The following is a 27,175-nucleotide window of genomic DNA, read 5'->3' on the forward strand; positions in this document are numbered from 1 at the left end:
AGTATGACTGCACTAGTGACCAACCTCATCAATTTCATTCGTTTTTGGCCGAATTCATGTTTCATATATAGTCTCCAAACGAGACCATCCCAACGCTGATGATGTCTCACTCTCACCCCGTCATCGTCTTCATCCAAGACTCCACGCCATTCATCAAGCCACTTGATTGACCACGACGGGCCTGCTATCCTTACATTGGCTTTCTCTCTAATTCTCCATTGCCACCGTCGTTGCCATCATCTTCATCTCTCTCACTCATGAATGAGGAAATTCGTGATAAGACGGGCGACATGAGAGATGCTCACCTTCACGTCTCCTACATACCGGCCGTCTAATCCCTCGGCCTCAACCCCTTGTGAAAAGCTGAGGTATGGCCTATTCCTCATCTGGCCAGACTTGGACGTAAATCCAGCCGACTCTGTCGCTGCTGACCATACTCTCACATCCTCCATCACGCCGTCGCCCCCGTCGTCTCCTTCCACAAATCAATCACCATCGTCGCAATATTCTGAATAGCCTCCGGCGCGTTCGGCAGATGATGCCCCCCCGGATACCTCACAACCTTGCGCGTACTCCGCTCAGAACACTGCTCAATCAACATCTCGCTCGCCGGCTTCCATGGATCAAACAAGCCCACAACATGAACAGTCGGCAACCGAATCAGCACATCGTCGGGCACAAAAGGTGGATATGTTCCGCACAGAAACACGCCAAAGAAGTTGTACGGCACAAATGGCTGCCGCTGCTGCTCAATCAACAGACTCGACGCCGCGCGTGCGCCCTGCGAGAATCCTAGCACGCCCACATAGGGCCCCGTCTGCTGCACATACACCTTGAGCATCTCCATCGCCGTGTCCTTTTGCTGCTGGAACTCCTCAGCGGGTATGGAGGGATCGTCGCTGACCCATCGTCGGTACGGCCCGCACCCTTCGAACACGGGGAGCACGCCCGGCCCGGCCTCCGTCTCGATCGGCCCGTCGAGGTAGACGAATTCGAAGCGCGGCTCGAGGACTCGCGATAGCCTGATGAGTTGGATCTGGAAGATGCCTGCTGAGGAGCCGCCGCCGTGCAGACATAGGATCTTTGGTCGTTCCCGCGGCGCCTCGTTAACTGCGTAGGGCTGGTACATGGTTTGACTCTGCCCGTGTTGTCGGCGCGCTAAAGAAAAGACCCGAGGAGGGAGGTAAGGAAAAGTGTGCGGCGGCTAGAGTTGTCCCCAGGAAACAGATGAGGTAGCGAGTGACAGATACGGCCTTGCGTTGAGATTGTCAAGCGACGTGAAGGATCTTTCTTCCAGAGACCTCCTCACACAGAGTGCGTGGTACGACTGAAGTGACAAGGCAGTAAATGTGACGGGGATGCACGTGAGATGAGAAAGAAAGTGGATCATATGCTCCCCTCCAGCCTCCAGTTCCCAGGCCCCCCACGGCCCCCAAAGCTCTCGGCCGTTTCGGGCTTCTGCCATCTTGAACCTCCGACGCCACGCCCGGTCCCTGGTCTCATCTTTCCACCTCAGCCTTATGTAAGCAAACCAAACTCACATCTACCGTCCGACCAACCAATTCGACTCTGGGAACTCTATCAGGCAGCATCAGAATTACACGGAAACGTTCTAGTCTGACTCGGGCGATTGGCGTGCAACCTTAAGATGTGCACTGTTGGAGGACAGTTCAACACTCGCCCGGTTCGGATCCGGCTTATCCGAATGTTCAATACGTACGTAGCCTTGGAGCTGTCGATGTGGTGATGTGGTGATCTAAGTCAAATTTCTTGGCGATTAAGAAACGTGACTACGCCACTACATGGCCTGATAGGCCATGGAATATTTTACCACTCAACTGCCTTACATATCTACATGTACTCCTAGCTTCCTACTAATTTCTCTCACCTTATCATTCACTTTGCACTATGTGAATATTCTCTAAAAGTGTTATATGAAAGTGACTAATGTATGGTAATAACGATTGCGGAAGGAGTCCTTGTGAGAGTTTCAGGAATCATACATTACTTTGGAAACTTATCTAACTACCTTCTCCAAAATACACTTTACTCATGGTTGTCGTTGCGCATATCAAATGAGGCGTGCTTTTGAATGGACCTGCGATCGATGCCGAGGATATATGCCGGGTAGGCATTTGTGACTGACTGACTAACTCTCCTAAACACCGATATCCCAAGCCATCGCTCCTTCCCTTAGCAAGAGGGCCCTATATAACCCCTCAACTCAGTTCCAGTCACCAGCCAGGAGGCGCCTGTCTAGGTCGATGGGTTAGTTCAAACTGGTTGGGTGGTGGAGTGTTTTTATGGTCAACAATCAAAACGCCTACTGCCTACTCGACGACAGGCTCCGAGTAACCAAGTCCGAATCCCAGCACGAGCATCAAGAGATGTAGCTACACTGGTGGTGAACTCCTTTTTTCATGTCATTGCAAAAACGACGCTGTTAATTGCGGGCAGCAATTAATGCCATAAATACCCTACAACACTAATTATCTTACTTGCTCTGAACGAAGGGAGCCTTCTCGAGAGCCTGTGCCTGAATCTGCCAAACTCTGTTGCCCTTTTTCACAAGCTGATCACCAAACTCATCGAGTACCTCCTTAACGTCAGGTGAGTTCTTGCGTCTGGTCTCGTGAAAATCCTCTTCGGATCCGAAGGTGGCAGCTTGCCAAATGTCTTTCCAGCGTTGAATAGCCTGGAGGGCCAGGGAGCTCTTGCTCTGGACTCTCGTAACAATCATGTAGAATGAGGAGCGTTTGTTGTGACCGGACATCGGCTTGAACGCCTTAAGCTCGGAGAACTGAGAAAATCTGTAGAGCTCACGCACGGTGCCCCAAGCCTCCATCTTGTGGAAGAGAACAACCATGGTCCCGCCAGGTCTAAGTCTCTCGAGGCCGAGCGCTAGCTGGCTGGCGCCCAGTCGCTGAGGCTCGCGTTCGTGTCGATAGGAGGCACGCTCTTGCTTGTTGACCTTTGTTCCACCGCAGATGACGAGATCGAATCGCTGGTCGGGCGTGAATTGGCGAGGGAGAAACTTGGCGAAGTCGGGATGGTCGGCGGGAATGTCTTTGACGCCCATATCCGCAGCGAGCATGGTAATGTCGACGTCTCTGCGATCGATGTCGAGACTGTGCGATATTATGACCCTGTGGCCCCCGTCGGACTCGGGAAGGCTGAAGCCCATCGCCTGAGCACCTGGGTTGAGATTCATAGCCGTCGCGAGGAAGCCGCCGGGCGCCATGCCCATGTCAAGAATCTGGGTCTTGCCCCATCTAGGAGTTTTGACTTTGAGGGCGCTCGTAATTTTCTGCATCTCTTGGCCAATTCTCTTCATCATGTCGAAGAAAATCATGGTAGTCCGCTCGTCGGGGTTTTCGGCAATGCGACGCTGGTTCTGGAAGAAAGTATCACCTGCAGGGTTCTCCCATCCCTACGAAACGCGACAAGTTAGTATTCTTCCAATACAGAAAAAAAACCACCTGCTCACCTTCTTGCGCAAGTCGCGGACCTTGACAAACTGTGGGGAGTTCTTCTCGAGGTAGTCATGGATGAGCTTGCCCCGACTCTCCCAATCTTGGTCGGATTCACGACACTCTTGGGGCTCGGCTGTTGAAGCTTCCATCACCACAGGCTGGGGGGTTTTGTCGTGACTGTCGAGAGAGTCGGGGTTCTGAATTTCATCTCCGATGCGTGCCGCCATTCTTGGAGCGGTGTTGAGATACAAGCTTGGTTGATTGAGCAGGCGCGGTAGTGATGGTAAGGAGAAGAATGCAAAGGAGATTCGGAGATCTTGATTTAATATTGATGAAGTTGTGAGTGCAGCCTGTGATGTGCCATCACGTGCTTTCGAGAGTATTCCAGACCTTTGTCTGGAATATGACGAAACCTTAAGGAGTCATCGCAGCCTGATAAGTTGGAGGTAGCGACTGGTCTCCTTCCTGTTGCTAGTTGCGGTTGACGGCCTCCCGCATAGTCTGTGCCTCTAACCAATGACGTATCAATAGTCATCTTTCAACGAAAATCACAGCGCATGAGAGACTTGTAGCAGACAATAGCCAATGAGACGCATAGAGGGCAAAGTATTTGTAAGTGAAACATAATTACTGTGCTATTTTCATGCCAAATTTTGAGGTTCTACAATTGTCAAAATTAAATTTACCCTCTCAATTACCACTTGGTACTACAACCGTTTTGATAGTGGGAAGCCACCAGGATACGAGAGCTTTGTACCCTTACTCTACTAGTAGGGTGCGCAAATATGTTGACAGATCTGATTCAAATGTTCGCATTGCGTTGCGTTCACCGAGCAAACAAAAGTTTGGTCTGCACACTTAATTTACTCCAGTTCTGCCAAGACAGTTGACAATGCTTGTGACTCAGGCTCAAGATTTTGATGCTTCAATCAGTTCTATTTCCCTGATTTTGCGGCTCAATCTTTAGCTTGAAGCAGGTCCCTACTCGAATGCCAAACGCCCTTTACACCTCTTACAATCTCATAGCGTCCATCATATAGAGGGTATACAACGACAGCGAAGAAAGCGAAGAATTGCCAGATGATCGCTACCGTTGTCCAACTCTTGAAGAAGGTCTTCTCAAAGATGTAATTACGATATAGCGGCATCGGCCAAATAATAAAGGTGATCAGTACGATAGCGACGAACATAATCCAGGCGATCCGATACCATCGGTAAAGCAACTTGATTGTATCATCGTCAAAGGGGTGGCGAACATCATCCAGGTTGACTTCACCTAGAGGTGCTTTATTCTTGTAAGAAACGGCAGGAGGAGACGTTTCGCCTACAACAGCGGTGGCATTCTTTTCGGGATCAGCTGACTTTTCGGCGTTGAAGAGGGGCGCTGCAGGGGGTTCTCCCTCCAAAGTAGAAGAATAATTTTCGTCGCTGTTGGCCTCCTCCTTTTCGGTACTCTCCTTCAACTGAGTTTGCTCTGAAAGTTCAGCAACTAGAAATCTCCTCCAATCGAACTTTTCAGGTCTGTATAGAGACAGAAGCACTGAGTAGAGCGCAGGCGAGAAGAAGGATCCGATCGCGCCGTATAGAGCCGGTAAGCTGCTCTCTGTGGTCTTCATGTTGATCTCGCCGTAAATGTGATAAGCTGTTCCGAGCCAGATTCCCAATCCCGTGAGGAAACCAAGGATGGGGGAGATAATCGCGGCTAATCGAGTCTGACCTGACCAGCAGAGAGTCAAGCCTAGTGGAATGATACCTGGGCAAGATAGGATAGGGCGGAAGTAGCCGATCCAGGTCATGTCTGCGCCTCCATAGTTCAGAGCAAGCGAGATGGCTGTGATAAACACGGCGTGAAACACCACCGTAAGATGGCTGACGTGAACCAGCTTCTTATCCGATGCCTTGGGGTTGAGATAGGTCTTGTAAACATCGAAGGATAATATGCTGCTGACTGCGATCATAGATGAAGACACGGTGCTCGTCAAGGCCATGAAAACCAAGACGAGGAAAGCGTCGATTCCTTGGTCACCAATGAGAGCCTTCAGAGTGTAAGGCATGACCAGCCCTGCGTTGACCTGTGCCAGTGTAAACTCGTGAGGATAGCCCGGCCAGATGGGAGTGTTGTGTAGTGCTCTCGCAGTCAGACCGATGACGGTGCCGAGGCCCCACGGGATACCAAAGATCGCTACTGCAGCCAGGTTGTATCCTGGAACAGTTGCGTTCACCTCCGTTGCGAATGACTTTTGCCAGAAAGCCGTGTCCTGCCATTGCGATTAGCGCCAATTCCTGTGAGCACCGATGGAAGTAATAGCGAGATATGAGATTACTTACCATTACGACAAGAGCCAAATTTCCAAATTTCAAGATCAAACCCCAGATTATCGCATCTCGAGACTTCATTGTGAGCAGAGAGCCCTTGTAATTTCCGTCGATCATGTTTTCTGAAGCTGTCGCCACCACCTTATCGTATAAACCACCAAGCCCACCGACAGCATCGTGTGTAAGGACCTTGAGAGTGAAGTAGATGATGAGAACCAGTGCGATGAGAGTGTGGAGATAGTCGGTGATGAAGGTCGCCTTCAGCCCACCAACCGCTGTGTAAAGCACGACTGTGTTACACATTGTCAGCACGATTTTGTCTTCGGACCTTAGGAACTGTGTTTTCACCAACCTCCAAGAGGAATGAGAATCGTGGCAGCGACGAAGTGCATCCCGGAGATGCCATAAATGAGTTGCGATCCAGTCAGGATCATACCCGCGCAGCCGAAAACGTTGTTTGTGATGTTAAGAACAATGAAGACAATATGTCCGATCCATCCGTATCTTAACCGAATGATTTCGAGCGAGGTATGAGCGTATGGAACCCGAATCTTTGCCAAGACTCCCAGTGCTGCCATTAAGGCAATTTGAAAACAGAGACCTGTTGACCACCACTATTCAAACAATTAGTGACATTCTTCCTATCTCCCTATCTGAATGATCAAACTTACAAAAGGCACTGCAAGGCCAAATTTGTAGCAAAATGCTGCTGAGAAGACTGTCTCATTGATCCACATCCAGGAAGAGAAGACGGCTGATGCTGTTAAGCCTGTCCCGACCGAACGATTGGCCACCATAAACATTTCTGACGTGCCAGAGTCTTCAGCCAAGTAGGCCTTTTGAATCTTGACGGCTGCTAGAATGACACCGCAGAAGCCGATTCCCAGGCCGATGAGCATGCCATAGCTGGTCGACTGAGGTATTAGGGTCTCCCCTGATACACCTAGTTGAACCGACATGATGATGGGATCTTCGTTTGCAATTTTCCTGTGCACAAGCAAGCCGATTTGTGAGGCGATGAGAAGGAGAGCTGAGGCTCAAAACATCCAAAATTTGGAATCCATAGAAAAGGCCAAGCAGAACTACTTTAACACTAACTGCTTCCGCAAAGCTTGACTTCGAACCGAGATCGGTATCATATGGCCCCAGTTCTTGGTCACATCTTAGCTGCCCCGCATTGCGTTATGTGAACTGAACTCAACCCATGTCAGCAGGTATGATTACTTACTTGCGGGCCGGGACATGATAACGGGCGCGTGGTGGTAGTGGTGATAGTGCAGAATTACTTTAGACTTTTATTGGAATTAAGTGATTCTGACGGAGACATTGCTCGGAGGTTTGTTAGCTTGGCAGATCGCAATCGGTTGCGTGCGATGATGCAATCTGCAGATGAGCCACCCACAACTCATCGCGGCAATGTTATTGGATCACAGCAGTTGCAAGAATGCGCGCTATCGGCATTCCTTCGAGACAAGATGAGAGCATAAACTTACATTGAGCCGACAAGATCGGGGCGACCAAATTGAAAGCCAATAATTTCTGGAGCCGTCATCGCCACATGTTGCAACTAAAGACTGAGACAACAGAGCTCCACGATCAGAACTTAAACATAACCTCATCATGGCCAACCACTCGAATGCCCCTTCGGGCCAGAATACTGCCAGTGGCAAAAAGCAACTCATTCTCAATGCTTTTGTAATGAACACACCCGGGCATCTGGCCCCGGGCCTCTGGAAACACCCACGCAACAAGACAGACCAGTACAAGAAGCTCTCCTTCTGGACTGAGCTTGCGAAGTTGCTGGACGACGCCGGATTCCACGCTATGTTCATCGCCGACACACTAGGCCCGTACGATGTGTATAAGGGACCAGCCAACGTAGTCCCGGCCTTGGCCTCCGGCGCGCAGTTTCCCGTCAACGACCCACTGTACCTCGTCCCAGCCATGGCGCAAGCCACCCAGAACCTCATTTTTGGCGTAACTGCGAGCTTGACATACGAGAAGCCTTACTCGCTGGCGAGACGACTCTCGACAGTAGACCACCTGAGCGAAGGACGGCTGGCCTGGAACATTGTTACCTCGTACCTTGACAGCGCGGCTCGGAACCACGGCTTGGAAGAGCAGATTCCTCACGACGAACGCTACGCAATTGCACATGAGTATCTCGAAGTTCTCTATAAACTTTGGGAAGGCAGTTTTCGGGATGATGCGGTCCTGGCGGATCGTGAGGCTGGCACGTACATCGCTAGTGATGCGGTCAGGCAGATTCACCACAAGGGCAAGTACTTTGAGGTGCCTGGACCGCACTTTGTGGAACCGTCGCCTCAGCGAACACCATTCCTTTTCCAGGCGGGCGTGTCCGAGGCAGGAAACGGCTTTGGTGGTAAACACGGCGAAGCCATCTTCATCGGCGGCCAGACTGCAGAGGGTGTCCGAAAGACGGTGGACAATCTCCGCAGTATTGCAGCTGAGGAGGGGAGAGATCCGAACCACATCAAAATTATCCTGGGCATCAACGTCATCGTGGCGGCGACAGATGAAGCGGCCGAAGCACAGAAACAAGAGTACCTGAAGTTCGCGGATACCGAGGGTGCCCTGGCTCTCTTCGGCGGGTGGACGGGGATTGATCTTTCTGGATACCCAGAGGATGAGGACTTCTCGGTGGCCGACTCTCCTCGCATTCAGTCCATCATCCGACGTTGGTCAGATACTGTCCCCGGCACAGAAAATCTCCCTTGGACCAAGCGACGGATCGTAGAATACCTCAGTATCGGTGGTCTAGGTGCCAAGATAGTGGGCAGCCCTACCACAGTCGCCGATGAGTTGGAACGTTGGGTTGAAGTGTCTGATGTGGATGGATTCAATCTGGCACATGTAACCAATCCTGGAACATTTGAGGACATCATCGAGTACCTTCTTCCAGAGTTGCGCAAACGTGGAATCTTCAGGTCTGAGGTTGAGAAGGAGGGAGCTACGGCAAGAGAAGTGTTCATTGGTTCTAAGAGACTTCCTGAGGATCATCCCGGAAGCAGGTATAAGTGGCGTTCGGGTGAGGTAGAACCGCCTTTCTTGAAACGGGACGAACAGAAGTAAGGGGTCCAGGCATGATAATTGAGTGCGGGCGCTATCTTCTACAAGAGTTGAACCCCTAATAGGACACATGTTTACACTGAAGATGGATGACCATTGCCAACGTCTGTATGGCTTTCAACAAGTCGCTTGGCTGTGGACGAACTCCCGAGGAGAGAATGAAGGATACATAAACCCAGAAACGCTGATTAGATCTGTGACATTGCCTGCAGGCCCATGTGAGGGGAAGAAGCTGTTGTTCGATTAGTCACTGACTGTTTGCGAAGATACTGGATCAGACCGGACTCACTGCGCATTGCCTGGCACTTTGTCCCGAGTGAGAGAGTTGAGAAGCTCCTGTACTGCTGCGTGGTCAAAGGTTTCAATGAATGCCAAGTTGCCATGGTCCGCGTCGAAAACCGCAGACGAACTTGTATCAGTTGGGCAAGACGGAATAATGAGAGCGTAGCCGTGGTCCTCGGCGTGGACGGTGGCTTCCATATCAACAAGAGCAATCTGCAACTTGCTGTCTTTGAGCACAAAGGAGCCACCACGTCTATCAACACAAGCACCATTAGTCATATTGGTCTACCGATAGAGAAGAGACTGATCGGAGACCTACTGATAAGTGGCTACCTGTTCTTGTGGGACAGTAGTGTAGTATCCCGCAGCATGCTCAGGCACGATGAGCTTTGCACCTTGTGCAACATAGTCTACTACGCCGAAGGCATGATCGTGATGATGATGGGTAGGCTGCGGCTCATTAGTCAGCGATTTCAATGATCGATTGAAGTTCGGAGAGTGAGACAAACCCAGACATGCGTGATGTTCTTTCCAAGATTGGTCTGAACCCACTCAATAATAAGCTTGCTTTGGTGCGGCGGAGCATCCAAGACGAGGACAGAGCCATCCTCGAGCTCAATCAAACCCTGTCTCATTCCCAGGTCGCCACCGGGGCTAATTGTCCAGAAACCAGGTAGATCTTGGAGAGGCTGAGAAATCGAAGCTGCGATGGACTCCTTAGTCCCGGTATAGGCACCTGGCCAAAGGAAGTTTGCAGATGTTTCTCCGATTTCTGAGAAGCTGTATTGGGCACTCCGAACTGGAACGCTGGACTCGGGTACAGTGCCGTTGCCTGGTACCGCGAAGAAGTCGCTCGGCAGACCGCCGTTGATTACGGTCTGATCAGCGCGGTAGTCTCCGATCAAATGCTTGCCGTTATAAATAGTCTTGAATCGTTGGGGTATTTGGACCCCGTTGATTTCAGCGTAATCGTGGACGAGGAGGTCGTGTGTAGATTCGCCAAAAAAGGGATGGTTTTCATAGGATCGGATGATATAAGGGAGATTCGTGGCAGGATCGAACAGAATTGTCAAGTCGAGCGTATCGTCATGAACTATAACACAAGTTACGACCAAAGCCTCACTTTCTCAAGGGTACTGGCTGCTTCACTTACCCCCGGGAAGTATGATTCCTGCTCCTGTGGCTCCTTGTCGAGACGTGAAGTTGTTGTTGGAAATTACCTTGATGCAGCGATTAGATACTTACTTTGAGTATGAAGTGGCTAAAGTGATTGTTAAAGAAACCATACCTTGGAAAGAAGTAGTGGGTGCCATTTGTACGCTTCGCTAATCAGGTAGGACGCAAGTAGGCCTGTGAGAACAATCCGAATCAACAGTCAGCGAACATTGTCGTCAAACCGAACGAATGTACTCACCGTCAACGTAGCCCTGGGGCTCACCAGTGGGATTATACAAATTGTAGCTACCCCTCGTCACAGCTGCGTAGCCACGTTGATTTTCGCCGCCCTCGACGACGATTGAAAAGTCCATTGGGGCCAGATTTGCTCTTCCAAAGGTCCATCCAGCTGTCAAGACTTCAGTTAGCTTGCATGTCTTCACTGGCTTCATGAAGGGATACCTACGACCAAGCGCCGCGACCTTGTCGACACGCTGCTTGACATGTGCTCCATTAAATGCGAAAGAAACGTTTTGGCGGCCGGCTGTCACTGCAGCATTATCCACGCCAGCGACAGAGATGCCCATCATTAAAGTTCTCCCCCTGAGGATCCTACGGTACGTTATGTTGGTGACTGGATAGAAACATAAGTAAGACCTGACTTACGTTTCACCAACGTATGTTAGGCTTTGGATGGAAGAAATCGCTTCAAGTCCGCCTAACGCTTCTATTCCAGAGTTCAAATATGCTCTAGAATCCTGAGACGTGCCATTTTGCCGGACATATAAGTCGCCCACGGCGTGTTGCGCTGCCGCCAAGAGAACCAAGCTTGGGTGTCGAAGGAGCATCTTTGCGATAAAATGAAGAACGGACGAACTGAAAGCTTGAACGAAATGTTAAGCTTAGTTATAGGCCAGTCGTCCCTGGACTAAGAATCCTAACACGACTCTGTTGACCTGCGTGAGGCATTCAGGTTGTTCTTGGTCCCCCAGAACCTCGGTTTGCTGAGTTGTTGATTTCAAAGCACCGCGAACGTGATATATTACGTAGTACCTAAACAATGCCAATGCAATGTCTTGGACGGAATTATACCAAAAAGAGCCGATTAAACCTCTTCACGTCTGGTAGTACGACGTTCGCTTCCCCTCAAAGCATAAAGTACCTAATTCAACACTATAATGTATGATAGCTCAGCCAGAGACGGATTACTCCGGACCTCGTGTTATTTGCCGCAACTAGCAGGGTAAACAACTCGAGTCGTCTGACTGTCCTGCCAGTTTTGTCAAGATCTGACCTAGGGGACTTTGGGAAGTAGGATCGATCCAGGATCCCAGATCTTGGCAATCTGAGCACCTGTAATTGAGGACAAGGAATGCTCCGTACCAAGATCGCGGCTTGTTCGCAACATGGACTAAGTCCGAAGAGTTTAGGTCCGAGAAGCATTTCGGCCGGGGTCACTGGAGTTTTCGGACAGTACACACCCGGAGATAAGATAGCTTCCTGACTCGCGAAGACTAAGCGGCCACACAAGGGGTTGTTCGGACAAACTAAGACAACCTTTAGTGATTACATGTGTATAACAAATCTTCATAATATTCCATTGTTTGCTTATTTCTATGCATCATTAACGCGTGTCATATAATTTTTCGTCCAAGTCATGTTTTACAGAGGCAAGTATCCACAATTTACTCCGATTATCTCCAAGACGCATCACAGACACATCTTCACAGAGTAATACCTCCATGGATCTATCTCTTGACACCAGTGCCGGCGGGAAGCGCCTTGCTGCAATCAGTCAAGTCATTGATGTTGAAGACACCAAGGAGACTGAGGCGGAGATACTGCTTGGCATATGCCTGTAATTTGGTTAGCTTTACTCTCTAGACAGACAAGATCGGGTGTGAACTCACTCCACCCCAGAGCGGTGCATTATTGGCGAAAGCCTGGAAGGCCGGGGCCGAGCGGGGATCCTTAGAAAGAACGGTGTCACTGGGGAAGGTCACAACCTCGGCAGGAGCTCCAGCCAAAGTTTGTCCATAGAAATCGACATCCCAGACATTAGGTGTGGTGTCCTGAGGGGCGTTGACCTTGGATGTGTCGAAGAAGCGTTGACGGCTTGCGGTGTGCGCACCAACGAGGGCAGCAAGACCGGGGGCAGAGATTGTCTTGTTGCCGAACAGCTCGATCAACTTGTCAGCAGGGTCCTTCGGGTCTGGAAGCAGACCATCGGGAGCAGCGACGGACGAGTCCTTGCGACCGACGAAAGTCTTGATTCTCGGTCCACCAGGGCATGCCACTGTCGCTGTGTTGGCGGCGAATTGGATCAAGTCTGCCATGCCGGCACCATGATCCTTGTATTTGTCGAACCACGTCTTCATCTGCGACACAATCTCCTCCAAGCCTTTGTTTAGAGGGCGTCCGATCTCTTCCGGAGCGAGGACGATGGAGCCATCAGCACCGCCGAGGTCGCCGGTGTTCAAGCTCCATCCGGCAGCATCGTGGAATCCAAGGCGGATTGCGGCGCGGGCAGGGTCGGTGCAACCATTGTCGTCACGGAAAGTGGGCATCAGGTCGGCAGCCACGTGTTGCCAGACACAGCACTTGTCCGCATTGCAATCGGAGCTTCCGAGATCAGGAAGATTACCACTGGCAGCGTCGGATGTAGTTGGCGATCCGGAACCGGTGAGGATGCCCTTGACATCCTTGCCAACGTCGGACAAGGAACCATCGGGGATCTTGAGGAGATCGCCGATGTTTTGGTTGTCTGCGGCACCCTCACGGCTAGCAAGTTGTGCCATCATGTCTCCGTGGCTCATTCCGGCGCCGCCCCGTCCCATGCCGGGGTAGGCAGTCGCAACGGCTGCAAGTGCCGTCAGGGCAACAATTGCTTTCGTTCTGGCCATCTTGTCTGGTTGGAGAGGTGTGGTGAAGGAAGAAAAAAAGCGAAGGTGTTGTGAACGAAAGTAATGGCTGTCTTAGAGCGAGTGACCGAATGCTGAAGGCTGAAGTGATGAGCGACCGAAATGATGGGATCACAAGTGTCTAATTATACCTACACCTACGGCAAGATACCAGTGGCAAAGACGCACTCTGTATGCACAGAAGCAACTCATACTCACCCGTGGCCACCAGCTCGGCCCCGAAGCGGAAGACACGAGCCATTAGCCTGCTTCAGAAATCCAGAGCACGGTTAGGACGTTTCGGTCTGTAAGCATGTCAATCTCAAAGAAAGAGAGGGCACGCGAAGCTTTGCGTTGGCGCAGAGAAAGAAACCCAACAGAGAATGTTGACGGCTTGGCCCATGTGTCAGGTAGCTCTTTGGTAAATGTCTCTGGCTGTCCGTCCGAAATGTCATCTTGCGTGGCGTTGTAAGCGTCCCGTCTCCAAATGTTAGTCTGATGCCAACCTCTAAGTCAGGGCACCTGAGGGCCCGAGAGCGTAAGCAAGAAACGCCTCAAACTTTCTCCCCCGTGGGATTATCTTCCAGCCGTTCTTTCCGAGTTTTCGGTTTTTCGTATGAGCTGAACATGCCGATTTCCAGGCGCAAAGGCAATCCCACAATGTTCGGACGCCGTAGGTTGATGTTAGCCTCAAGTCAGCGATCGTCCCAACCTCAGCCAGCCTCGATGAGTGCTTCCTGCATGGATATCTCTCGGAAGGAAATGCCGTTGAAAAAGGTCAGAGAGGATGAAAGTTCCATGCCGCCACGTCACTCTTCTCGAATTCTTCCAAGAAGATCGCAAGACTAACTCTGGAGCAAGACACTGCTCTGCTGAACATCTCTTTCTTCAAGAAGCTTGGCTTAAACACCAATCATTGTTTCAGATCTTAATTGAAGAAATTCGCCTCGCAAACGATGCCAAGAATGACTACGGAGTGAAAGCTGCGGGAACTAGTCATCGAATGCGCGCCATCGATGTGTCGAATCTGGCGGCTCACGCTGGCCAAGATGTAGCTAAACTGTCGCCTCCCACATCCCGCCAATGAGAATAGACTGAAAATAATCAAGACGTGTCGGCTGTACGGCAGAGTATTCCCTCAGCGGCTCACGGTCGTCAATCGGCGTCGCTAACGTGAGTGCCGGCCGTGCTACAGTTTCTCGGACATCCGAGCTTACATGTCTGTGCCGGCGGCACCCAACCACACCCACATCTCCTTCGGGAGGCCGCACATGATTCTCATTCCAAAAAGAAAAGAAGAGAAAAGAAGAGGCGGAAACTAATGCACATGTCGGCCTTCGCCACGATCCCGGCCTTTGGCAAGTTGGCCCAGTACGCCGGCCTCCAGAGATCAATGTTGCACTAATCTAGCCCCGCGTCTGCCGATGGCGTTCTTTGGCAGGAGGGCGAGGACCTTGTATTGTTCCTCAGACGCCTGATGACGCGTCCCCGGACCGGAAGCCATCCGTGAGGCTCGTTGTGCTGGTAACATTTGTCCTTTGGAGCTTGCTAGCTGGGAGTAACTGTTGATGCCGTATCTTGTTCGTCTTGAGTTCTAACAGTCGATTGAACGGCACTGGTGGCCAAACGCCCAAGGTCATCTTCCCCGACCTCCTGGGCCGGCTTCGGGAAGCATTAGCCCCCGACACTAGCCTCATCTCAATCTTGCTAAACAAGCGCGGCTTTGCCAGCAGTCGCTTAATTTGGTACGCTGTGCTCACATCCGCTCCAGGAGGATAGGACCCTAGGCCGACATAATTGTGCCTGTGAATAACCGTTCAACCCGTTCAGACGTTTTCATCATCCATCTTACGAAGTCAAGTGTTCAATACAACTACGTGTGTAAGAATGCTAAAGAGACCGCCTTTCTCATGGATGTTGCGGCTACAACGCCTTTTTTTTAGCATCACCAACGTGGCGCCTCTGCATATAGATAAAGCTGTGTTACCAAGACGCCATTCTCCCAGCTCAAATCGCCCGTATTTCACTCTAATTCTGGCAATCCACTAAGACATTTCTGTTTGTATGTCATTCAGCAGCAGGTTCTACAAGTTTCCCATTTATCGTAGCATAGCGACAATAGATTAATCTCTAGTTTTTCTCTAACTCAAAGATATTCCGAAAGGATACATTCGTAGAAATAAGAGATTTACAATCGGATTATTCTATGATTCGGTATTACCTCTGATAAAATGCGTACATCTATACCGACGGCATGCCGCAACAGAAGAGATAGAGTTGGCCATTAAGACTTTCGAGGTTTCCAGTCGAAAGATTTAAGTAAGTCAAAATACCTACCACAACTAGAAGATCAATTGAGGAGTTCGAAGGCTTGTCTACTCCAAATGCCGGAGTAAAACAGGGTGCTGAAGTGTTGATTGGGGCGCCAAGAGCTTCAATGCGGTCAGCTTACGTGCAGCCGATCTACATACAGCCATGTAACACCAAGTTACTCCAGGCTGTGCTGCCGAGTGATTTGATGCTACCATAGATTCACAGCGGAAACGTTCGGCGGCTAGTCCAAACTACAGTAGGCACTACCTCCGCGATTCCATTGGCGAACCTGGTCGTGTCTTGCATGCTTCTTTGCGACATCAACTTCCAAAATAGACTAGGTCGTTCTTCGAAGATAACGGTGCCGGCGGTGAAATAACTAGAAAGTGTAGACGATAAAAGTTTATAATACTAGATGCTACTAGCCCCTCAACTGCCAATTTCTTCATCCTTTGCAATGCAAAAGAAACGATGACATCTATTGTAGATACCGATAGAATTGGAGCAGATGCGATCGGGCGCAGAATTGAAGGCGCCGATGAAAAGACATTGATCACTCATTCTGAGGAATATGGCGGACAACAACAGCCAACTGGCCTCGAGGTTCTCAACTCAAATTTTCACATCTCTGCCCGGAATCTAACGGTCTTGTAGCGGTACATCAATCATTCCTCGGTCGTGAACTTTGGTGTGATTATACTTGCATCATGGGAGTCTTTCGCCGTTACTTTCCAATTCGCCCTAGCAAACGGTGGCCCAGCTTCGATGTTCTATGGATCCATCCTGGCTGGTGTCGGAGCCTGTGCCATCGGATTCTCACTAGCTGAGCTGGCTTCGATGTAGGCAAACTAGCCTTCTCATTAAGATTCAAGTTGCTAATGAGCTTGAATAGTGATCCGACTGTCGGCGCACAGTATCGTTGGTCTGCAAATCTCGCTCCCGGTGCCAATAGGTTTTGGGGTTTACTTCAAGGTTCCTCACTACAAAAGTCCCTTTGACATGGATACATGTAGTCTCCAGACTGACTGATTATCTAGGATGGATTACTACTGCTGCATGGTGCTTCGCCTGTGGAGGACCACCATCTATCTTGGCAAACATCATCACGTCTCTGGCAATCTTCAACAACGATGACTATGAGCCACAAAGGTGGCATACCAGCCTCATCATGATTGGTACCCTCGTTTTGCCATTCATTTTCAATCTCTGGTTTCGGAAATTTCTCAATGCATTCGAAATAATTGGTGGAGTCTTACACATCGCCTTGTTCGTTGCCTTTATTATTATTTTCGCTGCCCTCGGACAACGCAGCAGCCCCGACTACGTATTCAAGACGCTTACCTCTGACTTGTCGGGGTGGAATAATCCTGGCATATCTTGGGGCTTGGGGTTGTTGACGATCACGTTCTCCGTGACAGGCTTTGATAGTGTCATACACATGAGTAAGTTACCTACTTCAGGAACCACCTACACAGCAGATAATAATCTTTACTATAGGCGACGAGGTGAAAAAGGCCAGAACACGCGTTCCACGAAGCGTCATTCTTGCCTGCGTCGTTAACTCAGCCATGCTCTTCGCCTTTGTTACGATTTTGCTCTTCTTCATTGGGCCTCAAGAAGACCTTTCCACTGCTCCGCTGCCGCTCATTTACGTAACCTACAACGCGACTAGCTCGAAAGTCGCCTCCAACGCTCTAGTCTCCCTGATCGCAGTTATAATCTTTTTCGCCTCCTTCAATATGTTGGCTTCAGTATCTCGCCTCGTATGGATGTTCGCGAGCGATAAGGGGTTGCCATTCTCCCGCTTCTTCTCACACGTAGGTTTTTTGGTTTTTAAACTCCGCCACCGAAGCTCAACTTCCATTCTAACCTTGTTTCAAAGATTAACCCTACATTCAAGTTACCGATGAATGCCTCGCTTCTTATTGTTGGCATCGTCACCTGTTTATCTCTCATCTACATCGCCTCGGCCACGGCATTTAACGCCCTCATCTCTCTTCAGGCTTTGGCTCTTCATGTCTCATACTTCTTTCCCATTCTATTCCTCTTGCTTCGGAAGCTTCGCGGTCCGCCACCACCGTACGGGCCTTTCAAACTAGGAGCTGTAGGAGTTCCGGTTAACGTCTTTGCGCTCAGCTACTTGATCTACGTTGTGCTGTGGATGCCATTCCCGCAAATATTGCCAGTCACGAAAGACAACATGAATTACGCAGGCCCGATATTTGGAGCAGTTCTGCTAGGTGCGCTCATTGATTGGTTTGCAAGCGGGCGGAAAAGGTTTCAGATGCCTCTGAGAAAATATGAGTAGTCTACTTCATACATCGCATTTCATCTGAGTAAGGTACCTTGATGGCTGGATCACATTAAGCAAGCCTCTAGATCAAATATCGGCCCTGTGTTCTCGCACTTGAGCATCTTGAGTGCCCAACTAGCTTGATTGGGCTGTGCGCCTCGGGTACGGAAGATTCATGATATCAATACACACTAAAGTAGCCTGATGACTACACGCACATGTGCAACTCGACGCTCGAATCTCCTCATAAACGCAATGTGCTCAGGGTAGCAACGCTGAAAGCAATCCAGGCACCAACATCAACAGTCACCATGCGCAACCAGTTGGCATTCAACCACTTATCCAACATTCCGTTGACATCATCGCCGTCTTTCGCCTCCGCCAAATCCTTCACATGCGGCGCAACAGCCGGAACGTAGAGCAAGTGTCCCGCCGACATGGCCGTGCCCGCAGCGTACCACCAAAAGGTACTCTGGGACCTAAGTGTAGCTGGCTGGTTGAATAAGTTTGCAGTGCCTGTGCTCGTCGATACAGCAATGAAGCCTAGAACAATAAAGACGCCGCGAGAGAAGAAGGTGTTGAAGTAGGGCTTCAGCATCGGCGCGCTCCTCTTTCGAAGCTCGGGTGTGTCGTTGAAAAGGCTGAGAAAGAAGTGCTGGTCCCAAGCGAAGAGGAGAGTACAAGTCGACGACACTAGAGGCGCGACGCGAAGTGCGACGAGGGGGTCGAAGAACTGACCTGATGCCATCGTGTCGGTCTCGTGCAATTGGCTGGATGACTCCGCCAGGAACACCAGCTCAAGTCTCCGGCCTAGTGGGAAAACAGAGGGTAATCTAGCCTATGTAGGCGCAATTTAGAACCTCGGTGTTTGTTGATCTCAGTTTCGCGAATGCTGCCAAGACTAGAAACGTTTCTGTTGTTTTTGGGTGGTTGAGAGAAGTTTTGCTCAACTTTTGACTGCTTTTAGAACTCGTAGCAACGGATTTTCGGCGACTTTTCCCGCCGAAGGATTTCGTGGCGCCATCTTTAGCTCTGTGAGACGCGGGGAATCGCCCCATCAACACGGTTCATGTAAGCGCCGAGACTGCAGTCAGATGAATTACCTTTGTGTTTTATCGACCATTTCATCAATGATCCTTAATGAGTCTTGTGTCCATAGATGTCCTATGACCGCGGTTCTTCCGGGAACATGGAATTCACTTCCGCCTTCGGCAAGGCCCGGTATGTCCGAGGATACCCCACTACTCGGCCACAGACGGATGGTGGGGCCGACGCAGTTCCGTGCATTATCACTTTCATGCCCCGAGACATCAAGCATCCAGTTCAAGGGTGCACACTCTCTGAGCCATTATAACCAATCGCAGAGCCATACGTTTTCCCGCGTCAGATGTTGTGTCTTCCAATTACAACCACAGAAGGATCATAAACCCCTATTCGCCGACATGAACGCCTCACTCTTCTGGCATCGGGGCTATGCAACTTGGCCATGCCGTCCACCATTCGTTTGTATGCCGCCCCACAGCCGTCCAAACATGCATTTGCAGGCATGCAAGACACCCAACTTGAAAGTCTGAGTTGGATGGGTTACACGGAATGCGGAGATCCACTGGCTCGGGTCGATGCTCATCGGGTGATTTGAAAAAAGAAAAACAAAGGACCAGACCGAAGCCAAGGGTAGAGTGAAATTAGGCAGATGAGGCGTTCGTCCGCTTTGAACAGCAAACGGTTTGTTTCAGCAATTTTTCCAGGTTAGGCCATTGGAGATCCCCTGTCTCAGTTGGTTGAAGTAATGAGGCTGGCTTACTCTGCACAAACGGTTCGCTTCGGCCATGAGGTCGGCGGGGCTACCCACTGTGGCCTTGTCCGCTGCCCGAGACAATATGATGTAGGACAAGAGCCTCGAAGGTGTGTAATTGAGTATAGCCTGCTGGCAAGGCAGACTACGTACTTACGTACCACCTCGTCAAATGACTCAAATCAGCACCATATACATAAGTAAGATAGCAACTTTGACCAATCAATTCTGATTTCCGACGGATGGCACAGGGACGACGGAAGAAGGTGGGTGAATGTGTACACCACCATCACTGACATGTTTTGAGGCGTTCTTTGTTGGCTGCACGATATCGCTGCAATTCATGGCCAGCCCCAGACTTTGATTACAGCAGCCTGTGGAGTGCGACGGATTTCTTCCAAACATGAACGGATGAACGGCAATCGTCGTAAGCCTCTGATCTGATTGAGTCAAAATTTTGCCGATGCTGCCTAGAATTAGTCTCCATATCTGCCTAGCTATGTTATCATAGGAGGCGCCCATCGAGCTGACAGCGGCTCTTGGCCAACACGGTAGGCGTCATATGTTTGCCTTGTCAAGTGAGAAGACGAAAAAAGGGGTCGGCGCAAGCAACAGAAGAGTGCAAATTACCTGCATGATGCAGTGCTTCTCTCTAATGGGTAGACTGAAGTAGCAGGAAGGCTGCCATACAATCACCCATATTTCGCAGGGAGCCAGGAAATTTGATAAAGAGACACTAGCCACCCAAATGCGGCTCAAAAGCTGGTAAGGAAGCTTTGGGCGATGAGCTACCACGTGCCATTGAACGCTCCAACATTTCGCCATGATTTTCCATGGGGTTCAAGACGCATGAGAATAAAGTAGAAGGATATCACATCGTTTCATTGACACATATTCTCAAACCTACGGACCAGAGGTGAAGACCAGCCCAGAGTTTCACCCCCCTTACCAAAACAACAAGCAGCAACATTCACTTCACCCACGACCAACCGTGTGGAAACGTATTACCACGGTGAATTATCGGAAGGTGCGAGGTCCAAGATACTTCCACCGGTTCTTACTGTATTTAAATGCTTGCTTCCCAGTAGACGAGTTCCTCAGTTCTTGCACCACCTGTGTTCCTGCCGAACCACACATCAACACGTCATCGACCCCTCACCAGGCCTCTCCAGCAATTCATCATGGCATCCGCGGATCAAGGTCTCACTGACCGACAATCGGAAACCACCATTGCTGACGCTGCCATCGCCAACATGGACGCAAGCAAGGATTCTGCCACTGTCGTCGTCGCTCCGGCCTCAGCTTCACAAGCCAAGGCACCTAAGAATACGAAAGCGACCAAGAAAGATAAGAAGAAGGCTGCCAAGTCCAAGTCGAAGAGGCAACTCAAGAAGGCAAAGAAGCATAAGAGAACGCCCCATCTAGACACTGACGATTCATCTGAGGAAACTACTGATGATAGCGACTCCGAGGCGGAAGATTCTTCTTCCGATTCGGAAGGCAGCTCTTCTGAATCGTGCGATAGTGACAGTGAGAGGGAGTACATCAAGTCGAAGAAGAAGTCCAGCGCCAAAGGCAAGAACGGCCGATCCTCGAAGAAGCAGAAACACAAGTCACTTAGGAAGCGCACTCCATCATCGTCTTCGTCCTCTTCCGACACCGAATTTTCTGAAGTTGTCGAAGACTCAGAGGACGATGCGCCCGGGAAAGGTGGTGGAATTACTAGGGTTGCGATGACACCTAACCAGTTGGCACTCTTCAGGCAGATGCAGGCTGGACCCCCATCCTATCCGAAGATCAACGGTCTTCGTAATGCTGCCCTCGCTCCCGGCTCCGCCATGACTGGCACCAACTCTGCAAAGCGCGGCAAATTTCCTCCGCCACCTCCTAAGAAAAGGTCATCCAAGCTGGACTTCAAGCGAGTTGATCAGGTTTGGGACACCATAATCCATAACTACAGACTCCAGGAGACGTCGACGGCCACCTCAAACTCACAGTATGATGGATATGTTCTTCAAGTCAGACGTACCTTTGATTGGGAGGGCAAGTACCAGACCACCTTTCTCGATGTCAAAAGCAAGGTTCTGCGCGAGTGCCTTCAGGAAGTGATAGGCAACATCAAGGGAATCAGCTTGGTCGATGAGACGCCAAAGCTAAATCCTAACATTGTGTTCTTGTGAGTTATCAGCGACCTCATCCACCCTCTCGAGACTGACTGAACCCTCCAGGTACTTGGAAGACTTGCGCAAGTACCGCAAGGCGTTAAGCAAAATTTCGGCCAAGGACCTTGACAAGAAAGAGCGCAAGAAGTTCAAGAATGACATCGAGAACAAGCGCCAGCATCTCAAAGTACTACTCAAATATCTCGATAAGGACTACGCCGAAGTCAAGAAGAGGTATTTAGCCCTTTATCTTAAGGTATTGAGATGACATCGCTAACCAAGTATCAGCCTCTATCCCATGTTGGAAAACGGTCTCATCACCTTCGATCTTCTCTGGGCTCTGTTTAAGCCCAACACGCTCATCTACACCACCACTTACGGGTCCTCCGATGAGCCTCGTGTATTCAAGGTGGAACAAGCAGAGAAGATGAACAGCATGACGAAGGGGGAATTCTACTTACTCGATGGCAAGGTCAGTACTTCTCCACACATTACCCCGTCAAGTCATGTGACAATTCTGACAATCTTGCAGTACATGGAATATGACGGGAAGCAATTCGGTTACGGCACACTCTGCGAGGAAATCCCGGAGTTCCGAGGTGCCCGGAAGATTAGCAGCCTCAACGCCTTCCCCCTCGAATTTCACAAGGAGAAGCAAGCCATCAAGACAACCCTGATCGAACGCGGCAAAAAGTTCGTCAACCTCGGTGGCGTGAACTATCGAAGTCATCAGGGCTTGGCGTACTATAAGAAGAAGAGGAGCATCATCAAGGTCAACATCAACGGACGCATCATGGTTGATCCCTCTGTCCACCGGAGGATCAACCCGAACTACCAAGTGTCTGTCGTCAGACCCAAGGACCACGATATCTTATCTGATTCAGAGGAATCCGACGACGACGAAAAACCTTGCGAGAAAGATGATTCTTCCTCGGAGAACGCCTGCGGTAGCGACGACGATGCGGGTTGCGGGAAGATGGTCACCAAGGTTGTTCGCGATGGGAAGGGTAAGGTCCACATGCTTCGAATCCCCAAGTCCATTGTCGAGGATGCTGCCACGCCGGAGACACCGTTGGAGCGGGTTGACGAAGCCAAAACCGGCGAGGAATCCAACGAGCCACAGGATAGTGACAAGACGAAGAATGTGCCAGAATTCTCTGACGAGGATTACCTCATTGCATCATCTGTTGTGTTGGGATTTTCCTTTTCTGAAAAGCTCTGGCTCGAGTTCACCGTCTCCGGAGTCAATGAAATTCAGTGGAATAATGGCGCGTACGAGTCTCTGGTCTTAGAGCCGAAGCAGAAGGACATCGTCAAGGTACATAATCTCTCACTTGCTTTGAACCACATGCATGAATTCGTGAACAGGAGACGACTAACATTTCCCACAGGCTCTCGTTGAGTCGCACAAGTACCATGCTACTGAGAGCATCGACGATGTCATCCAAGGCAAAGGAAAAGGCCTTGTTGGTGAGTCTTAATTCCTCCTAGTGCTCAAACTCTACTGACTCTCTTCCAGCCGTTCTCCATGGACCGCCCGGAACTGGCAAGACGCTCACGGCTGAGGGCATCAGCGAACTCCTCAAGTGCCCCTTGTACATGGTTTCCGCGGGAGAGCTAGGCACCGACTCTCGATACCTCGAGACGGAGTTGCAGAAGATCCTCGACATCTGCCATGCCTGGGGCGCCATCCTTCTTCTTGACGAGGCTGATGTTTTCCTCGAGAAGAGGAATCTCCATGAGATCTCACGCAACGCACTGGTTAGTATCTTCTTGCGACAGCTTGAGTATTTCCAGGGCATCCTATTCTTGACGACCAATCGAGTCGAGGTAAGTCATCAGACGCTGCTTACCACACCACTGAACCCGTTCATTACTAATACTCCCACAGACCTTTGACGATGCATTCCAGTCACGTATTCACATTGCCTTGCGATACGACAGTCTCACCCAAAAGGCTAAAAAAGCTATTTTCAAGATCTTCGTAGAGCGAGTCCGTATTCTCGAGAAGGTTGACCTCAAGCCCTTCACCGAGGGTGACTATGAAAGTCTGGCAAAACATGATCTTAACGGTCGCCAGATCAAGAACACAATCCGGACCGCCCAGGCCTTGGCCGTCAACAAGGGTGAGCCTCTTGGCATGGAGCACATCTCGCAGGTCTTGGACGTTCAGAACAGCTTTGATCTCCATCTGAAGGGTGGAGAATCCTACAAGGATGCCATGAGAAGCTATTACTGAGGTGTTTGATGGAGCTCAGGGAGGGTGGTAGACGTTGCTAGGCTATTCTAAGTCTAGTATAATGCCGGGTCGAAGGTCTGTACTACTGACCTGGCGTGGTACTTCATAGGAACGGTTTAATGTTTCAGACTCCTTTCGGAACGAAATTGCTTCGCTTCACCACATGTAACAAACCTTATCACCCTGCTTCCAAAACTCTCGATTTGATGTGTGAAGTGCGTATCCCATTGACTGCTGGTCCGCTGGGTGGCGTCCCTACATATGTCTGTAGTCTTTCTCTAAATTCGCCCTACTTCGAGATTACTCATGGGCGGTTATAAGGGAAATAGCGTCGTATTATTAGACTATTCGATATTCCCCTCTTAATGTACGTACCTAGGTACTGACGCCATCTAGCAGTTGATGGGATAATGCACACTGGGGTAGCTTCGATGGTCCTATCACAAGGTACGGAACATTCCAACGTTGACGACGAGTAACTAAGGCGCAAGATGATGAGAGATCTGCTTGACAGTACATTTGGTTTGAAACATTCAAAGTTTAGAGAGATGAAATATGAATATGAATTTCAAGAAGCTGAGAATAAATCTCAAAGAAGAATGATGTGGTCACTAGACCAGAGCTATCAGCTAACTAATTGCAGCTTTCACCCGTTCAGCAACCTTAAAAGCTGCCCGCCAGGGGTCTTGAACAACAATACTTGTGTTCTAATCCCCCAAGCCGAATACGAGGATCGATGCTGTTCACATCTTATGCCTGGAACTCAACTTCGCGCTTGGCGGCCGGAGCAGCGGCCGGGGTAGAGTTGGTGGCGGCACCGCCAGGGGCAATCTGGATGGGCACAACTCCTCCGAAGGGGCCGGCGCCGTTGGCGTTGGCGATCTTGACCAGGCAGACGTTGCTCTGGCCACCCATGGTACCGGTGCAGGTGGTGCCAGCGGGAACGGAGAAGGCCATGGGCTGTAGAGAGCGTATTAGTGGGTGTTCGTCGAATACAGAGTGGAATGTGACTTACAAAGTCCTTGTTGACGTTGGAGGCACGCTTCTCAATGACGCTCATGGCTCTCTCCCACAGAGATCGCTTGCCGCCAGGAACCTGGCCATTGGGCCTGATATTACCGCCCTTGCCGGGAACTTGTTGGGTAACCTGGAGCTCAGTGCCCTGAGAGAACTGGCCGGTGCCCGTGGAGTCGAGAACGGCGCGGAGGGGACCGGCACCGTCGGTGGTGACGACGTGGAAGGTGCCGGAGATGCTTCCACCGGTGGAGGAGACCTGAGGGAGAGTGTCGCCGGACAGAGCCATGGCCTGGGAGATGTCGGCGGCCTGGACCTTGCCGCCGCCTGTGGTCTTGCCCATGCCGTCTGTCATGATGTTCTTGCTCTTGAAGACAGTGGTGTCGAGTTCAGTCTGAGTTGGGTACGTGAGTTTTCTCTTTCTTCTGCTATGAAGTCTTTGTGAACTCACCTTGCGGTTGGGACCGGGGCCGGGAACAACGCCACCCTGGATAGCGAGAGCAGTGCCATTGCCACCGAGATCACCAGTGACCTGTGCAACCTTGCCGTGTGCGGCGACGGAAGTAGCTGCTGCGAGAGCGAAGATGATCGTCTTGGAAACCATTTTGAAAAGAGTTGTGGAGATTTGGAAGTACAAGTGACTTGATTAGAGTGATGATTCGGATCCGAGCCGGATTAGTTGGAAAGAAAGTTCTGGATAGAAGTGAAAGAGTTGGAAATAAGTTTAAATCCGCACGAATCAATCGGCGATGAGATGAGAATGGAATACAAACGAAGAGTTGAAGCTGCTGAATGGAAAGCGGAAACCACAACTTAAAGGCGGACGATCAATAGTCTTTATACTTGACTCAACAGACCTCGAAGTCTATGATGGAGAAAATCAACGAAACAGCAGTAGAGACAGGCCCCAAAGGTGTACGGTACACCTCCGCGGCTACTGTTCGTATGGGTTCGGGTTCGCGATGCAGCATGGCTTGGGACTGCACTCACTAGCCAGACGTCGTCCCAAACGCAACCCTATCCCAAAGTAGTAAAAGTCCAGGAACGAGACGAGCAGCCCCATCGATGTCTGAGGCATGTGAAACGTCGCGACACCTTCACCTCCCTTCGCGACGTTCAATGTGTGGTGGGGCGGGGGGCAACAATATTCGGTGCGAGGCTTCAATAGCGACCAGGTGTCGGCCAATGTCCGCAGGTTCAACCAAGATTGGACGACATCGTATTGGCGCCCGATGTGAGGAGCAACTCATTGGATGACTTTGACACTGACAGGGCATAACACTTTGCTCCTATACAGCTTGACCTGACAACTGCAGGTCTGAGTGTTGAAGAGCGTAGTCTTTCTCTCGCCCTCCCTCACTTGCGTGTGTCACTCGAACTCTGCAACATGGAAACGCGACACCGCAAAAGGCACATCGTTGATCGTTTGCATCGGGTGGTTTCCATCATTAGGATTCGCTTGACGTAGTTGAGTTGCGAGCAGGCGAGAACTCGAACCAACTTGTGAGCATCCCACAGAGTTTTTCCCGACATGTAAACGTATGCGTCTCTGAACTCAGTCAGCCAAACAGATCTACCTCAAGGATCCTCCATCTTGATCGGCCCCCGCTGGGTAGGTGTTGTATTCAGGGCGGCAGCACCACGCGCCCAACCGAACCGAGAGCGTCACCGACTAAGGCAGATTCACCATCGGCTGGCATAACCGACTCGGGTCGCTGCCGCCTATGCTGGCCGCGGCCACCGCGCAGCCATCTCCCCTGAAAGGAAGGGGGGAGAAAGACCGAAAAGCTTTATGAAACCCGTCTTGGGCCCGTCTGGACGTGGGTCACCGCTGTAGCGACCACGCCGTGATAGGCCCGAACGCTTAATGTTTCACTTGCCAAGGCACGCATCTCCCTGCGTGCCTGGTTCACGTCCGCCACTTGCGGCTGATGTGGCCGTCAGTGGTGACCGTTGCGCTGACACATGCATTCGAGATGGGATGAAGCTGAAGGCGATGATGAAAACGAAGGTGCAACGCATTGCACGAGGGAAGGATTGGACGGCGCTCGCGTCTGGTGTCATCTGTCACCTGCCATCTGTCATGCCCAGAACTCTGCGCAGGCTTCCCCTTGAGATGGCATGCTCTCGGACATTTCGAAAG

At 50.6% G+C, this 27,175-nt stretch overlaps 10 protein-coding genes across 10 annotated transcripts; 3 read left to right on the forward strand and 7 right to left on the reverse strand.

Moving 5' to 3' along the window:
• Positions 1 to 451: 451 nt before the first annotated feature.
• On the reverse strand, positions 452 to 1,129 carry BDP55DRAFT_556247 (oxidoreductase; the record flags this gene model as incomplete). Its single annotated transcript, XM_060569566.1, has 1 exon — positions 452 to 1,129. The coding sequence occupies one exon, from the start codon at positions 1,127 to 1,129 to the stop codon at positions 452 to 454; it is 678 nt and encodes a 225-aa protein (XP_060427620.1).
• A 1,365-nt stretch (positions 1,130 to 2,494) lies between these two features.
• BDP55DRAFT_555969 (uncharacterized protein) lies at positions 2,495 to 3,622 on the reverse strand (the record flags this gene model as incomplete). Its single annotated transcript, XM_060569540.1, has 2 exons — positions 2,495 to 3,430; positions 3,488 to 3,622. 2 exons carry the CDS (start codon positions 3,620 to 3,622, stop codon positions 2,495 to 2,497), a joined length of 1,071 nt encoding a protein of 356 aa, XP_060427621.1.
• Positions 3,623 to 4,429: 807 nt separating this feature from the next.
• Positions 4,430 to 6,748, reverse strand: BDP55DRAFT_695321 (Sodium:solute symporter family-domain-containing protein; the record flags this gene model as incomplete). Its single annotated transcript, XM_060577454.1, has 5 exons — positions 4,430 to 4,797; positions 4,927 to 5,731; positions 5,802 to 6,079; positions 6,142 to 6,403; positions 6,461 to 6,748. The coding sequence occupies 5 exons, from the start codon at positions 6,746 to 6,748 to the stop codon at positions 4,430 to 4,432; spliced, it is 2,001 nt and encodes a 666-aa protein (XP_060427622.1).
• A 661-nt stretch (positions 6,749 to 7,409) lies between these two features.
• BDP55DRAFT_586018 (luciferase-like domain-containing protein) lies at positions 7,410 to 8,983 on the forward strand (the record flags this gene model as incomplete). Its single annotated transcript, XM_060570874.1, has 1 exon — positions 7,410 to 8,983. The coding sequence occupies one exon, from the start codon at positions 7,410 to 7,412 to the stop codon at positions 8,880 to 8,882; it is 1,473 nt and encodes a 490-aa protein (XP_060427623.1). The 3' UTR covers positions 8,883 to 8,983.
• A 13-nt stretch (positions 8,984 to 8,996) lies between these two features.
• BDP55DRAFT_555965 (uncharacterized protein) lies at positions 8,997 to 11,164 on the reverse strand (the record flags this gene model as incomplete). Its single annotated transcript, XM_060569539.1, has 9 exons — positions 8,997 to 9,111; positions 9,169 to 9,414; positions 9,481 to 9,611; positions 9,671 to 10,254; positions 10,315 to 10,381; positions 10,450 to 10,511; positions 10,576 to 10,725; positions 10,783 to 10,928; positions 10,983 to 11,164. 9 exons carry the CDS (start codon positions 11,162 to 11,164, stop codon positions 8,997 to 8,999), a joined length of 1,683 nt encoding a protein of 560 aa, XP_060427624.1.
• Positions 11,165 to 12,064: 900 nt separating this feature from the next.
• Positions 12,065 to 13,114, reverse strand: BDP55DRAFT_555927 (peroxidase; the record flags this gene model as incomplete). Its single annotated transcript, XM_060569535.1, has 2 exons — positions 12,065 to 12,172; positions 12,227 to 13,114. The coding sequence occupies 2 exons, from the start codon at positions 13,112 to 13,114 to the stop codon at positions 12,065 to 12,067; spliced, it is 996 nt and encodes a 331-aa protein (XP_060427625.1).
• A 2,854-nt stretch (positions 13,115 to 15,968) lies between these two features.
• Positions 15,969 to 17,995, forward strand: BDP55DRAFT_220095 (amino acid/polyamine transporter I). The gene is made up of 6 exons (XM_060566070.1): positions 15,969 to 16,132; positions 16,184 to 16,368; positions 16,422 to 16,501; positions 16,567 to 16,971; positions 17,027 to 17,346; positions 17,412 to 17,995. The coding sequence occupies exons 1-6, from the start codon at positions 16,001 to 16,003 to the stop codon at positions 17,835 to 17,837; spliced, it is 1,548 nt and encodes a 515-aa protein (XP_060427626.1). The 5' UTR covers positions 15,969 to 16,000; the 3' UTR covers positions 17,838 to 17,995.
• BDP55DRAFT_220126 (uncharacterized protein) lies at positions 17,777 to 18,743 on the reverse strand. Its single transcript, XM_060566071.1, has one exon. The coding sequence runs from the start codon at positions 18,568 to 18,570 to the stop codon at positions 18,067 to 18,069; it is 504 nt and encodes a 167-aa protein (XP_060427627.1). The 5' UTR covers positions 18,571 to 18,743; the 3' UTR covers positions 17,777 to 18,066.
• A 2,712-nt stretch (positions 18,744 to 21,455) lies between these two features.
• On the forward strand, positions 21,456 to 24,018 carry BDP55DRAFT_555970 (P-loop containing nucleoside triphosphate hydrolase protein; the record flags this gene model as incomplete). The annotated part of the gene is made up of 7 exons (XM_060569541.1): positions 21,456 to 21,793; positions 21,846 to 22,013; positions 22,068 to 22,251; positions 22,312 to 23,097; positions 23,171 to 23,249; positions 23,299 to 23,609; positions 23,671 to 24,018. The coding sequence occupies 7 exons, from the start codon at positions 21,456 to 21,458 to the stop codon at positions 24,016 to 24,018; spliced, it is 2,214 nt and encodes a 737-aa protein (XP_060427628.1).
• Positions 24,019 to 24,768: 750 nt separating this feature from the next.
• Positions 24,769 to 25,636, reverse strand: BDP55DRAFT_556101 (uncharacterized protein; the record flags this gene model as incomplete). The annotated part of the gene is made up of 3 exons (XM_060569553.1): positions 24,769 to 24,978; positions 25,034 to 25,426; positions 25,484 to 25,636. 3 exons carry the CDS (start codon positions 25,634 to 25,636, stop codon positions 24,769 to 24,771), a joined length of 756 nt encoding a protein of 251 aa, XP_060427629.1.
• Positions 25,637 to 27,175: the final 1,539 nt, after the last annotated feature.

This window comes from Colletotrichum godetiae, assembly GCF_030913485.1.
Source record: "Colletotrichum godetiae strain CBS 193.32 chromosome Unknown BDP55scaffold_30, whole genome shotgun sequence".
Lineage (NCBI taxonomy): Eukaryota > Fungi > Ascomycota > Sordariomycetes > Glomerellales > Glomerellaceae > Colletotrichum > Colletotrichum godetiae.